The sequence below is a fragment of the Delphinapterus leucas genome, chromosome 18 (genome assembly GCF_059928025.1).
Source record: "Delphinapterus leucas isolate spDelLeu-1000000601 "Yukka" chromosome 18, BTC_Dleu_Yukka2, whole genome shotgun sequence".
Classification (NCBI taxonomy): domain Eukaryota; kingdom Metazoa; phylum Chordata; class Mammalia; order Artiodactyla; family Monodontidae; genus Delphinapterus; species Delphinapterus leucas.
Genome location: NC_143146.1, coordinates 75,754,593 through 75,769,747, shown reverse-complemented (window position 1 = coordinate 75,769,747; position 15,155 = coordinate 75,754,593). Strand labels below are relative to the sequence as shown.

General features: G+C 35.7%; 1 protein-coding gene across 7 annotated transcripts in view; it reads left to right on the top strand.

Moving 5' to 3' along the window:
* Window positions 1-15,155, top strand: part of NUP58 (nucleoporin 58) — a 47,421-nt gene that overhangs the window by 19,928 nt on the left and 12,338 nt on the right. For 4 of the 7 annotated variants that reach the window (XM_089899715.1, XM_089899716.1, XM_089899719.1 and 1 more), the window contains 6 exons: window positions 593-711; window positions 1,139-1,221; window positions 4,383-4,584; window positions 9,977-10,075; window positions 11,671-11,766; window positions 13,002-15,143. In XM_089899715.1, coding sequence (XP_089755841.1) covers window positions 593-711; window positions 1,139-1,221; window positions 4,383-4,584; window positions 9,977-10,075; window positions 11,671-11,766; window positions 13,002-13,171 — 769 coding nt within the window. In that variant the 3' untranslated portion in view covers window positions 13,172-15,143. Of the gene's footprint in view, window positions 1-592; window positions 712-1,138; window positions 1,222-4,382; window positions 4,585-9,976; window positions 10,076-11,670; window positions 11,767-13,001; window positions 15,144-15,155 lie in introns of those variants that run through there. The other 3 variants (XM_089899717.1, XM_089899718.1, XM_089899720.1) reach the window with 3 other exon arrangements.

Here is a 15,155-nt window from a genome sequence, read left to right as displayed (position 1 = left end):
TGCACGGGTTTTTTTTGAACTTTTTCTTTTGAATTTTAGACGTACAGAAAAGTTGGAGAAATGGTAGTACAAAGAATTTTTTTATATCCCTTACCTGCTTCCCTTACTGTTAACATATTACATAATCATAGTATAATTATCAAGAACAGGATTAACATTGGTACTATATTAACCAAAATACAGAACTTACTGTCTTTTCCACTAATGCACTTTTTCTGTTCTAGGGTTCTTTTCACACTGGATTTAGTTGTTATTTCTCCTTAGTCACTTCCAATCCGTAACATTTATTCAGTCTTTCCTTTTCTTTGATGACCTTGACATTTTTGAAGAGTATTAAATTATTTTGTAGATTATCCCTTAATTGGTATTTTTTCATGATTGGAGTAAGGCTGTGTATCTATTTTTCATACCTTGATAACTTACAAGTTTGGGTTTTTATTTCAATAATATCTCTGTCACTTAAAGATACATTATTTCATCAGACTAATTCAAAGGCCCTACTTAAATAAACGGGCATATTTTTGTTGGAATTTTGAATATAAAGGAAACAGTGTTTTAAAACTGATCTGACTTGGTAAATGTTATTGTATAGCTACTTCAGAATCCTGGTTCAGCAGTTTGAGGTGCAGCTCCAGCAGTACAGACAACAGATTGAAGAACTGGAAAACCATCTTGCCACCCAAGCGAACAATTCACACATCACCCCTCAAGGTAACATGCTTTCCGTGGTAATTATTTTTTTAATAGCACTGTTTTTTCAGTTAGAGAGCTTAAGCTGTTATATAGTCGATATTCTAGATTATTACTAGTAGTTGTCTTAAACTGCCATAAGACAATTTCCTTAAAAGTCCTCGATTAGCTCTTTATTTCCTATAAATATAAAATGCTTTGTTATGAATTATTATGATGTAATGGCAGATGTCCTAGGGCACCCCACCCACCCACCCCGCCCCCCAGATTACTGATGGAGGAATCCTTCTCTCAGTCTGTTCTGCTGTCTTCTCTCATCCATGGAAGTATTGGTGTAGTTTATTCATCCTATACATTAACTGTACCAAAAATTGGACTCAAGTAATAGAAAAATAATATCGATTGTGTCGTATACATATTTGTGTGATAATATGATTTTCTTTTATAGATTTGTCAATGGCTATGCAGAAAATTTATCAAACATTTGTAGCTTTAGCTGCACAACTTCAGTCTATTCATGAAAATGTGAAGGTAAGTTCTCATTGCCTGTTCATCTGTCTGGACATCTACACCCAAGTGAAGTATTTATTTGTTCCATTCACAGGACAAAAGTATCCATGCTTATTACAGAAATAGCTAAAATTATATGTAAGTGAAAAAGACTAAAACTAAAATGATCCAGATCATGCCCAGACACAACCATGGATAAGATCTTTAAAAAAAAAAAAAAACAAGATCCAAGTGTCCTGTGCACTCTGTCATTTTAACTTTTTTTCATCATTGTGAACCACATTCCACGTTCATACACACACTTCTTCACCATCATCTTTAGTAGTCAGGATTTCACTGCACGTGTGTACGTAGTCTGTGTAACCCATTGTCTTCTGTTGGACATTGGGTTGTTTCCATCTCTTTTAGTTTATTTCCGTAGAAAGTAAACAGTCTTAGTAGCAAAATCATGTCTCACTGCTTTAATTTTATGTGTGTTTTAAATGTTTATTGATCCCTGCATAAAAAAAAACTTGCTAACAACATTTGTCCCTTCTAAACACAGGAAACTGTATTTATTAAAATAATAAAATAATTTGTCACTGAATATTTTGAACCTTGTGTAATATGTTCATTTTTAGAAATTATTTGGGCGAAATGTTAATATACGTACACTTTTTCCATCAAGCAGATATAATTAAAAGTCTTTCTTGCAGTTACGTATAGTCGGAGAAAACCTTTAAAATTCAAAGCATCCAAGCCTGGGTCTAAATCAATCCCTGACTGTAATAGAACTCCATGGAGGTTACCAGTATTTTCATTTTTATTTTCACTTGATGCATGGTAATAGAATTTTTTTTAAGTTAACCTCTTAAATCATACCATTTTTGAAGTGACAGCATACTTCAGACCTTTTGCCTTAATAGATTTAAAATTTTAAACCAAATCTTTAAAATAATTTAGTTTTAAAGGAGGAATTTTTAGTAAATTCTCTTGAAACTTTGTCTGCAGTAAGTGTTTAGTTTTTTAAAGTGCTAAAGGTGATTCTCTGTTGGCACTTTGAAGTCTGTGTTCTGCAGATGTTTTTTCGCATTAAGTTCTATTATGAAAGTTTTCAAATACACACAAAAGTAGAGCACTATTATAATGAATGCTCAGGTACCCACCACCCGACTTGGGCCATTATCAAGATCCTGCTGATGTTGTTTTATCAGTTCTCCACACATGCTTTTTTCCCCTGGAGTATTTTTTTTTTAATTAATACTTTTTTTTTTTTTTTTTTTGGTGGTACGCGGGCCTCTCACGGCTGTGGCCTCTCCTGTTGCGGAGTACAGGCTCCGGACGTGCAGGCTCAGCGGCCATGGCTCACGGGATGTGCCCAGCCACTCCACGGCGGATCTTCCTGGACCGGGGCACGAACCCGTGTCCCCTGCATCGGCAGGCGGACTCTCAACCACTGCGCCACCAGGGAAGCCCCAATACATTTTTATTTTATTAAAAATTTTTTCATTGAAGTACAGTTGGTTTCCCTGGAGTATTTTAAAGGAGATCTGAGACATATTTCTAAATATAGATGTTTTTTCAATGGCAGTTTATTCTCTCTGGTTTGAAAACTACCTTTTTCGGTAACAGGGCCATAATGAGACAGAGATTTGCACAAAAAGCTCCAGTTCATGTTGGATAAACTTTACCTGAAATTTTGACCTATTCCTTTTTTTAATACACATCCCAAGAACCAAAGGATGTTCCATGATCAGATTTGACATTTATTTTCAGCTGTGTTGAGTAAACTGTAATTTCTAGACTTGTTCACCTCTTATAAGAGGTGTTTTTTTTGTTCCTTTTGTGGTCTTATTAACAACACAGATAACCTCTTGAAACAGGCTTGAGCCACCTGATCAGCCAGGCCTCCACAACATTAACAAAATTAGGCGTAAATTTTATTAATTCTGTAGATAATGGCTGGTGTCAGTTTTTTGTGTTTTTTTTTTTAAAAACTAAATGTCTTTTTTAAGTTTCTAAGATAGGTCATTATTTCCCATTATCTGAAGTAGAACTAAAATTTATGGGCTATTGATGTCACACGCTGCATGGTATGTGCTTGTAATTGCACAGAAAGAGGGAGGATGCGTTTGGGGGAGATCTGTTCTCGTAAGCTGTGGTTTCTGATGTCACAGACCCACTTCTGGGTGTATTTCCCCAGTTTCCAGCTCTTGGCAGGCCCACTTGCACACGTTGCAGAGGTGGGAAAGCTTGGGACTGGAACATGATACACTGACGTCCACACGGAAGGAGGCGATAGCTTTCAAATGCTGGAAATACCTGTCCCAACCCAAAGCCTCATATTTACTAATTTCCTCTAAGAACAGGTTGGAAATATGAAAATCGTACGTCTCTTCAAAAGTAATATAAAACTGATCTAAACTAAGCTAAACCCTTAAAGTATTTAATAATTGTAAGGTGAAACAGAATCCTTCCTATTAATGGCCTTAATTAAGGCAAATGTTGTATTGGGTAATCCAGCCCACTTTATGAACTTGGTAATTTTTCTTACTCTGAAATTATAAACTCTCTCTTTTCTTTTCCCTCCAGTTTGGTTACATAAGCTCAACATGAGTTATTCTCATTGTAAAATAAACAGTGTTGATCAAGTAAGAGCCCTCTTTATACCCTCCAAACTCTCTCTGCTTAGGTGATGTCTTATTTTAGTATGTGTCACCCATGCCTTTTATTATTTATTTATTTATACCGATAAAAAAGGTATTTAACAAATATATATTTAGTGGGCTTTTTTTTTTTTTTTTAAACCTCTTTGAATCTAAAAGTTATCCAAAGTTTGGCCTTTGGAGGGGAAATTTTCACGAGAAACTGGAATATTTAATATTTAAAATGGAATTTTAGATACTACTTTGCTTGTCTAAAAGCTTAGCTAACTTATTTTAAAGGGGGCCTCCTGAAGTCAGAATATGTTAGGCAGTTGATCATAAAGACATGACTAAAATAGGGAACACAGTATACAAAGGTGTGATAGAACTCTCCGATCCATCACTCAGATCCTTCTGATTTGAAGGTTAGATGAAGTGTGTAGTGTTGGCAGTGTTTTTGATCTGTCTTTGCTAACTTATTTCATGGTTATATTCATCCTTATATTATCCAAGTCAGCACAAAACTTGATTAATCTTTTCTTTTTTTCATTCCTGTAGGTGCTCAAAGAACAGTACCTTGGCTACAGGAAAATGTTCTTGGGAGATGCTGTGGATGTGTTTGAAGCCAGGCGAGCAGAAGCCAAGAAGTGGCAGAATGCGCCCAGAGTCACTACTGGACCCACCCCTTTCAGCAACATGCCAAACGCAGCAGCCGTTGCCATGGCTGCAACACTTACACAGCAGCAACAGCCTGCTACAGGTCTGAATGCATTCAAGTTATAGCTTCTTAACTGTTAAAATGCAGAGAGTTTATGTGCATTTTTATGAGTCTTCCTTTTGTGTTAGCACTGAAGCAATTTCTATGAGTAGCTGTTCCAATACAGTCTAAAAATTGTGATGGACACAATTACAAACCATATACCTGATAAAAATGCAGGGTAGTCTTAGCAATAATTATACATCAATTAGATACTGAATATTGTGAATTAATGTTATTTGCTGTATTGCTATAAATGCCCTTTAGAACATGGTGTTCCACTACTGAATTACATTTAAGAGCAACAGATTCTAAAATTGTGACTGTATTGTGTATTGTTTTAAAGTCAGAGGTAAACCAGCCATAGGTTGGCATTTTTCGTACCTGATGCTGACGGGTGGTGTGCTCTCACATGCAGTGGTTACAGAATGCCCACACTCAGGATGAAGCATGTCTTTATCGACTGAAGTTGTGTTGAAGATCAATAGGTTTGTTTGATCAGAGAACAGGCCTTCTTAACCAAATTTGCAAGAAGGTACATGCTAGAATTATTTGTACCTTTTCAAAATGAACAGAACAGTGGCAAGAGCAGGAAAAAATGTTATGAGATGCTTTGGATTATACATGAAGAAGTATGAGCTGGGAGGTTGAGCAGATGAAAATAACTGGTGAGATACTGGAAAGCAGATAATTTTAGTACCATGGTTTAATTTCACTTCTTACGAGAGAAACATTTTTGTGGTCTAGTTCTGCAGTGTTTAGTTTGGTCTTGTGTCTTTCAGAGATGATTACTTATCTTTTTACTCCTGCAGTCCCTATTTTGTCAGGCTTGAAGTGTGACAGAGAAAAATGTAGTCTTAATGGATACTGATTTTTTTACTTGTTCATAAATTTTTGTGTAGTGCTTATTAGTTATTCTATAGCATGTGTGTTTCTGAGAGTTCCTTGTAGTCCAGTAGTAAATTATAGTACAAAAGAGTAAAAAACGTACATCTCTAGATTGCGTTCAGGCTGCCTCTACTAGGGAAGCATTCTCTGGGTTTCACTATTGGCAGTTTAAAAAATTGTTCTTCACATTTGGAGATGACAGAATTGACTTACCATCAGTAAATGGTTGATGATGGACTTATGCCAAACCCTCCGCGCTCCATGGCTGGACCCACGTGAATAGTGGCTGACATAAGGACTGTGTAGTGGTTCTCTAGCTGGCTGGAGTACAGGGTTGCGTTCTCCAGTTACGGAGGGAAAAGAAGTCACTGTGGAGTTGGTTCCTATCAGGTCATTATGGGGTGGATAGATATCAAATCAACCCCATAATGACGGTCATCAGTTCTCATGATTATTTACCCAGCTCATCCAACCGACTACAGCACCAGTTTACTTTTTAGGGTTACTGTGAATCGCAAAATAGATCAGAGAAGCAGGATTTGGTTAGGTGTTCTTTAAACATAAGGGATTTCTATTCTAATCAATAAAACTGGAGAAAAGTCAGTTAACTGAACTGCTGTGCTGTAAGGGAATTTAATTATGTTCTGCGGTGTACAGCTAAAATTGAGGCAGAACCACCTGTCGGATTTTTGTTTTATACACTTTCTTACGTAGGCAGTTTTGAGAGGTTTGTAGGTTTTCACTCTCACATTTTGGGCCCATGGGCATCTGAAGAAATACGTTCATTCTATATGAGTGCCTCCTATGTGCTAGGCTCCAGGGATATAAAGGTGAACAACAGAGATATGGTCTTTGCTCTCTGTGGTGGTGGAGAATATTAGCTGAGTTTAGAGTCATCATCTTGAAGAGCCTTTTGCTCACGTGCTTCAATTTTTTGTGGACTTTCACCAGGCTTTGGGGAAACTGACTCCCTTGTACATTCCCTGCAGTTGCGAAGCCCACATAAGGGCTTTCTAATCAGGTGGCAGGAATTGTAATTTATTAACTTAAACAGTCTTACAGTGTTTTCATTTTGAGTTGTATGGATTTTGGGAACTGAGAAGCCGAACAGTAGCGATCATTTTGTATCGTCTTCTTGTTTCCCACCTGTTTCTCTAAAGGTCTCGCATGCTCCACAGCCCATCCCTTTCTGTCTCTCCCCGTCAGGATTAGCTATTTCAGTCCTGTCACCACTAGAGTGAGACGCAGCAGCTCCGTTAGATGCATGCAGCCCATTAGAAATGCCCCTCTTTATTGCATTGTGCTCTGTACCCAGTGACTTATTCCTTCTGTCCTGTGACTGATGAAATCTTCTTAAGTGCCAGTAACAAATTTTGAAGACCATCTAGATGAATCTGGGTGAGGCTTGTGTGCTGTTTTTACACAGCCCTGTTGGTGTGTGCAAGGTTTGAGTTGTCGGGGGGGTTTGCTTCTATTTGCATATGGATTCTTGACTTTTTAATGTAAAAAAGCAGGCAGCTTCTTAGGCTGATACCTTCTGAAGGTGCTTTCTGTGTAGTCTTTCTTGGAGGTGGAAGTATGGACATAAGTGACTTCTTGAGCCTTCTTCGATGTCTTTTAACGAAAAAAAATATATATGATAGAACTTAGGCCTGTGTGATTTGTGGTTATTGCTTCTGAAGGCTGAAGAGAACTGATGAAGAACTCCACAGGCTATTTATGTATGAAGTAAGCATCATCCATAGATTGCATGATGGCAGATCTGGAGTACACTTGTCCACCAGTGCTTCTGAAGCCTCTTAAAAAGCTTAAGACATTTACGTTAGGCTTTTCGGTATAATTTTAACTTAGGATAGATTGTTTTAAGCTAATGTACTGGGATTAAGTTTTGCTGTTGTGTTTTGACACTTTTAAAAGTTCTTGATGTTTACATAAAAAGACTTTTCTCATATGACTTAGCTGCTGTTTTTAAGGAGAGCTGAGACATTTTGTTAGGAATTCCTACTTTCTAGCTTTTAAGTGTATGTTTGGACGTTTAAGGTGTAGTGTTAAATAGGAAACTTCCTCATTTTACTTTCTTGTGGTTTTATGATTTTGTTATATTTAATAACCAAAGGACATTCCCCATTAAATCAGTAAAATATTTGAAATTGGGGAAGACATTTTTTGTTTTTTAAGAAAAATTATTATTTTAAAAAATATGACTTAGGAATAACCATGCTAGTGACATTAGGTATTTTGAGTGATCATTGAAAATTATAAAAAAATTTTAGCACTTTAGTCCTTTTCCTGTGAATGCAGTTTTACTTTTAAGAAAGTAGAATTTATTCTGGAAAATATGAATTACAGTGCTAAACTTGATTTTGTTGTGTGTGAGTATATTATTCAGTAACTTTTGTAAAATGTTACTCTACATGAAGATTTCACTTTGGGCAATCATTGGGATATGTTACTACTAACTTGGTTTTATTTATGGAACTAAGAGCCTCTCATTGAATGACTAATGACTATTCAGATTTTAAAACAGATTTCTTGAATTGTTTACGTAACATTTGCCTGAAGGATGTAGATTCTGCTTTCTAATAGTGAAAATAATTTATATGGTGGCCAGAGTGTAATATATGCTGATACTTTGGCATGGGAGATATTTATCATGAGTTTTTACTATTAAAAATGTTATACATTTGCCTACTAGTTTTATAAATGATGTTGCCTTCAGAATTTGTGTGAAGGTACAAAACTCAAAATATCATGTACCTGTTGTGCAATGGAAAGTCTTGTCATCGTTAGAGTTCTTGATTACCTGGATCCTGAATATTAATGACTAGAGTTGCTCTTAAAAGCAGACCCGCACACAACACGAAGCATGTTACTTGAGTAACTCTTAGGACTTGTAGGGCTGAGGGCTGTGGTGTGCATTATGCTCTAGGGTCTTCCACCAGCAGTGCCTCCTGTGAACATGTGACACTTAAGTCTCTCAATGTTAAAGAAACTGGACGTGTGTTTTCTACATATTACTCTCATTAGAAATAAGAGGATAATATGCTTAGTTTCTTTTTCCTGTAGTAACATTTTACAAAAGAGCTGCTAGGCAGGTATTTTATTCTCAAACTGGATGTAAAAATTTAAATCTTTTTTAATTTATTTTTTAATAGTGGTGTAAGAACTCTGGCTGCTGTTAGTCCTTATTCTTTATTTTCTGGGTAGAAGCTATTGGGAAAGTCCAGTTTCTGTCCCAGTGTAGCAAAATGTAGTTCCTTAGTTTCTTTTTTCTTTTCTTTCCTTTTTCTTTAATGTTTTATAATTTTACACTACCTTTTTGAATATACAAACCTCATTCTTCATTGAACAACTTGAAGGCTTTGATTTCTTTAAGAAGTCTAAATATCAATCTGTATATTACTTTGGCAGTTCCCTCAACTTTGAGATGCACTGATCACTGTGCTTGAAAAAGACAAGACTGAAGATTGTACTATGAAATTTATCAAATAATTTTCATAAATTATTTATCAAATATGAGAGATTTATAGAGTTTTGTATTCTGCTTAGTTAAAAAAAAAAGGTAGTTAAAAAAGGGAGGCTAGTAAGTTTGATGCTATTCTTGCCAAACAAACTCAGCCAAAATCTTTAAAGTAACAAATGGGAAAAGGATGACTAATCGTTCTGCATCTGAGTACATTTTCCAAGATGTTGGAAAGAAACTTCTGAATTGAAATCTTGAATGTATTGAATCTGTCAAGGTACACAGCGGTGCCTTTGTAAATGTTCATTCTCTATCTTATTTCATCAGGTGATAAGTGGTGTAATGTAGCAGAGCTTAACAGTAGAACTCAGTTATCACTCTTTGTGAACAAGTTGGAATTGTCATGTTACTGTGTAATTGATTTGCTTTAAGATGAACAATAAATTTAATAAAATAAAACATTGTCTTGTTTTTTATCTATTTATTTATATATCATTTATATTTCCTATGAGAAATCATGCCTAGTTTTTGGTGCTTACTCTTATGAAGTAACATGATGGTTTTGCATGTTAGTGTCAGTCTCTTTTGATCAATTGAGACTTGACTCTAACAGTTAAGGAGCTTATTTTAAAAAGTAAAAACGTTTACTGAATACAGCAACTAGTTTTATCAGAAAACAAGCGGAGAGATCTAAAACCATTCTAGAAGTAAAACTAAAAGAACTATAATTTACAATACATTAAAGATTTCAAATTATTTAAACTAACACTCATCTTTCCGTGTGGTAAGCCTCTTTTAATTGTCTAGTGTGAACAAGTTAATTTTTTTAAAATTTATTTTTGGATAGGTAAATCAGCTGGGACAGATAAATTAGGCTGGGGGGACATCCTGAAAACTTAAGTTTTAGCAAATAGAATTTGTTAAAAGTAATCACTGTTCATTTTAAAAATAATTTCATAAAGTAACTTTAATCTTGAAAGAGTAAGGCAAATTTGTTTTTTTTCCCCCCCCCATTTTTTTTTTTTTTTTTTTTTTTTATACCAGGGCCACAGCCATCTCTGGGAGTTAGTTTTGGAGCGCCATTCGGCTCAGGTATTGGCACTGGCTTGCAGTCAAGTGGCCTAGGTTCTTCAAACCTTGGAGGTACACTTTAACTTTTCTCGTATTGCATTGGACTGTGATACATTTGAATTGCTACCAGCCTGTAAACACTTCTAAGAGGATCTGCTCTTTGGGAAGTTAAGGTTCTATCTGGCAAAAAAAGGATTCTCCAAACATAATCAGTGCTTTCTAGTATTAGATTTAGAACTTAAAAAATCATTTCACGTCTGTGAATAGTAAATATAAAAAACGTATTAAACATCAAATGGTAGGGATGTTCATATTTTCAAAGGAATATGCTAAAATATGAACTTGAAAATTACTTAGTTTTATTAAATTAACTTAAAAAAAATTAGTTGGAGTCCAAACTACTTTTGGACATACATTCTCCTAAGCGTCTTCTCTTTCTGCAAATGAACACTTTAAATGGGGAAATAATTGTATTATAAATCGAACAACTTGACTTCTCTCCATTCCTAAGCACTTTTGGCATATTTGCCTTTATGCATACTTGTATACATAGGCAATTAAGTTTATTTCAGTAGATTCGTAAGTTAAGCCTAACTAGTAAGGTAAGTCTTCTGCAAAAACATGTTAAATACAAATGCATTCCCAATTCTCTGGTGTGGATAATTGAAGGTTGATTGTATTTTGTCGGGTGCATTGTCATGTAACGAATAAGATTCCCATATTTCCATTAAAGTATATCATTATAAGAGGGAAAGCCTATAAGCTATTATGGTTATGTAATATATTACACTCTAATAGGAATTATTAGGATTATGGCAGACAGCGTAGTTCCTATGATCTGTATTCCCGTTTGTTGCCATATTTCATAGAGTTACGGGCAATAATACCGTCAGGCTCAGTATTTTAGATAAGCTGTTGCAGGGTAGCCGAAGATGAATCGGATTTCATTTTCTGAGCACTTGAAACCAAGCTTCCAGCACTTGGCAAAATCCCCTCTTGCACTCTGTATGATGAAGACACGTGCTTCGTTTCAATTGTGACTGTAGTGTTGTTGGGAGAGAAGCCTCGATGCTCCCCCTCCCACTTTCTCAGCATTGCGTTGCTGATTCTGTGGCAGGAGCCTGCTCTTCCTGAGTAGCTGTAGAGTGACCGACCCTTGTGCAGTCACGCAGGGTTCCAGTGGTAAACTTCGTAAGTGAGAATGTCTTCGCAGGAAGCAGAGTAAAATTACTGTGTGTGGTACTTTGCATTGAAACTGTTGTGCGTGCCTTGCTTATTTATGAACTTAGTCTTTTTTTTTTTTTCCCGAAATGAAATATCCTTAAGTAGATATGTGTCTGTCTGTTCGACTAAAATCATACTTGAATGGTCACTGAAATTTCTAGTCCGTTTGGGAGAGAAAGTACTAATATGACCTTGTTTTTTATGGCTTTGTTCTTTAAAAATTACGGATGGGTCATAAGCTTAGTCTAAGATCTAAATGTTTTATTTCAGAATTGATCTGGTTCTTCCAAAAGTCTTATGCAAAGGAGTAAAGCAGATCTCCTTAGTAAGGCCGTGGTTCTCAACACTGTTTATTAGACCACTGATAATTTGGGTATTACTTGTCAGTATCCTTTCACCTGTGTTTTTACCTGCCGTGTGTGTCTCTCTATCACCCCCACTAGGCTTTGGAGCTAGCTCTGGTTTTGGATGCAGCACCACAGGGGCCTCCACATTTGGATTTGGAACAACAAATAAACCCTCAGGAAGTCTTAGTGCAGGTTTGTGTGTTTTGGCCTGAACTTCAGGCAGATTCAAAGGTGCACATTATTTAATTTTAAAAGTATAAGTGTTGTTATTTCCGGTATCCAAAAAAGATGCCTGATTCGGTTTCTACCCGCTGGATGAAGCCTGCAAGCCTAGTAATCACGTATAGCTTTACTCTGTCTCATATGCTGAAGGTCAGGTTTGAAGAACGTTTCTAACAACTTAAGTTTGATATAATAAATAACTACATCCTCTTTTTAACTAAGTAGAGATTATTTTGAACCCAAAGACTAGTTTTATGTTTAAACAGTTTCCTTCGTTATTACAAAAATGAACCCATTGCGAAAGTTTTATCATTATTCATTCAGGAGAATAGTTTCTCTTCTGAAGAGGTGTTCTTTAGTTATAAGCCCCCCTGATTTTAAGAATACCAGTCTTAAAAATGATGATTAACTGGCTTCTTTGTTCATTTTTGACATAGGTATAATCTCTTGATGCTCCTACTAGAAACTTCCAAATTCCATCTACTTTTGCATTTGTTTCTATATTTGTAAATAATGACTTGTTTTAACGTGCAATTCTTAGGGATAAATAGCATGCCTAAAATAATAGTACCGATTAAAGTTTTTAATTGCGGGAATTTGAAGGAAATTCCATTTAAAATTAAGTGGTGTTTAAAATCAGTAGTTCCTAGGGAGTAAGATAATAGAGTTCAGTGGTATCAGGATTATAATATGCGTATATTAACATTTAGTTAGCTAGGCAGTAATAGTATTTGATCTTAATTATTGGAGGGCTCTGCTCTTCTGTGTAGTCATTGTCCTGGAAATTGTGGGTTAAGGCTTTCTTGGAGGACTTAGAATTGCAAGGGTGGGTCCAAAGGCTGTGAAAGTCTCTTCTTTACATTTTGATAAAATGTTTCTGGAGGGCTGAGGAGGAGGGTACCTTGGCATATTTAATTAACACGAAAGTGGCTGCCAATTTGAAGTTTTCTGTCGAGTTCAGTTATTTGTGTAAGGTTTCTCTCTTGGTCTGGATCACTAAACTTCTGTCTGTAATGGTGCCACTTTGTTGTCAGCTAAATTATTTTCCTGTAAAATTCCATGTTAGAAATTCAGGGCCCTAAGATATTTGCTATTTGCATAGGTTATATATTCTTTCAGCTAGACACTTAGCTCTCATCCCCATTTTTTATGTTTGTTTTTGTGATTTAACTTCTGATATGAATATTTTCTTCCCTAAACATAAGGCTTTGGCAGCTCAAGTACATCTGGGTTTAACTTCAGCAGTCCTGGCATCACGGCGTCAGCTGGTTTGACATTTGGGGTGTCCAATCCTGCCTCTGCAGGCTTTGGAACAGGAGGACAACTCCTTCAGCTGAAGAAACCTCCAGCTGGAAACAAAAGAGGAAAAAGATAAACATATGGGTTGATGTGTTGAGAGAATCCATAGCAGCATCGTTCATTCTCTGAATCTATTTTTCTAAAGTTGAAGCAGTAACTAAATTGCATCCCAGGAGATTTATAAAGTTTTGATAGTTTTTCCTTACTTCTGGAATTTGAACTCTGTTCTCGTTTGCCGTGCTAAACAACTTTTCTCTTGTGTATTTGAAACCTAGTTGTGTACTTTTCATTATTTTGATTCTCAGTGTAAGAAATATTACATCGCTGATTGGTAAAACCTACTATTTAACCTAGTGTTTTAGCAATGTTTTTGTTGATAAGGTTTACATTATGTGAATATATATGCACATTTGTTCCTTATGTAGATGGTATGAACTCTAGGGCCTATACCAGAATCACTTCGTTCCTTGATAAAAGGCCTTCTGAACTACACTGCAGGGCATCTTGTGAATATGTATGTAAAATATATACAGGATAATACACACAATTGTGTGTGCATATAGAATATATATTTACAGACCTACAACTTTTGCCTCAGACTGTTCCCCTTTTCTAAGGGTATTCCATTTTTCACCTTTTATGCTTCAGATCCTCAGTGCTTGTAGAACAAGGAGCTAAAGGCACCAAGTCATTGTAGTTATTTGCTCAAAGACTTAGTGAAATGGTTACTGGTGTAAATATTGACCAACTCAACTTCATTGCCCCCAGTCTTTCCCATTTTTGTTTCCATGTTAATCTTAGCAGCTGCTCCAAGTGAGGGCTGCTGAGACTCATCAAACCGATTTCAACAACTTTATTATCCTATGTATCCTCATATCTGAAATGAACCTTCAAGAGCATATTTTGAACTCCAGACTGGTGTTCTGGGGGCAAAGAGCTATTAAGCCAAACTGATTCTATGCAGGTGAAGGATGCACTATTATTTTAGTGGAAACTTTTCTAGCTATTCCAATAGAGAGTTCCTTCTTATAGGGCTATTGATACTGACACCAAATGGAGTCGCTTATCAGCCTCTTTTATGTCTTAAGTAAGTGCTTAATTTGGAATAAAGAAACAGTATATTTTAAGAAAAAAAGTATTCTTTGTAGCAACAGTAAACTATCCCCCGTTTTAACAGTGAACAGAGAGCTCCAGGTAATAACATATATAGACATGTCAGGTTTCATCTGTGCGTTATTTGTATTAGTATTAGTGACAGAGAGTGGGTGAAAAAGAGAGCCCTTGGAAAGAGAACTGCCTTAGCCATGATTTCAGACAGAAACCGTTAAGTAGACCTATTTTATCTTTCAAGTGCAGTTTTCAGATGGGATGTGAACATGGAACTTCATTGAAAATAGTTTTTTTCATATAGAAGGTTTTGTACATAATGTGCATCAAGTGAATATTTTCAGAATCATTTTCACCAAGGCACCTTTTTTTCTAAAATAGGTATTACGTGTATATATATATATATATATATATATATATACACACACACACACACATATTTTAGTATAACGTTAGTTGGGTTTGATTATGAAAGTGTCAAATCTGTTTTATTTATCTGCATATAGCGATGATTGGCTTTTGGAATTGAAATTTTTGGCGCCTTGATGCATTAAAATAAGGAAAATGCTTTGTTTCTGAGCATGAAAGTTGTTTTTATTTTTGCATACTTCCCTAATACTGCAGTCACCAGATCCAGGTTTTGGGGAAGGGTAGGAAAACATGTGGTTTTGTGTTTTGAATTACTGTCAGAATTAAATACACATTACAACAAGCTTTTTTTAAAAAGGACATCGCATTGTACTGCAAATATCTGGATATTTATATTTCTTGTGTTTTTTTCTTTATATATTTTACATTTTAATATGTTGACCATTGGGAATTTGTAACAGATCAATTTGTGACAGGAGTTTAAATGTGTCGTCACTGTGTCCATTGTCTCCACTTTGTCCAGAGCCTGTCATTATGTAAACAATAAAATTTACTGTGTCAGTTGCTTTGAATCTTATAGGTGT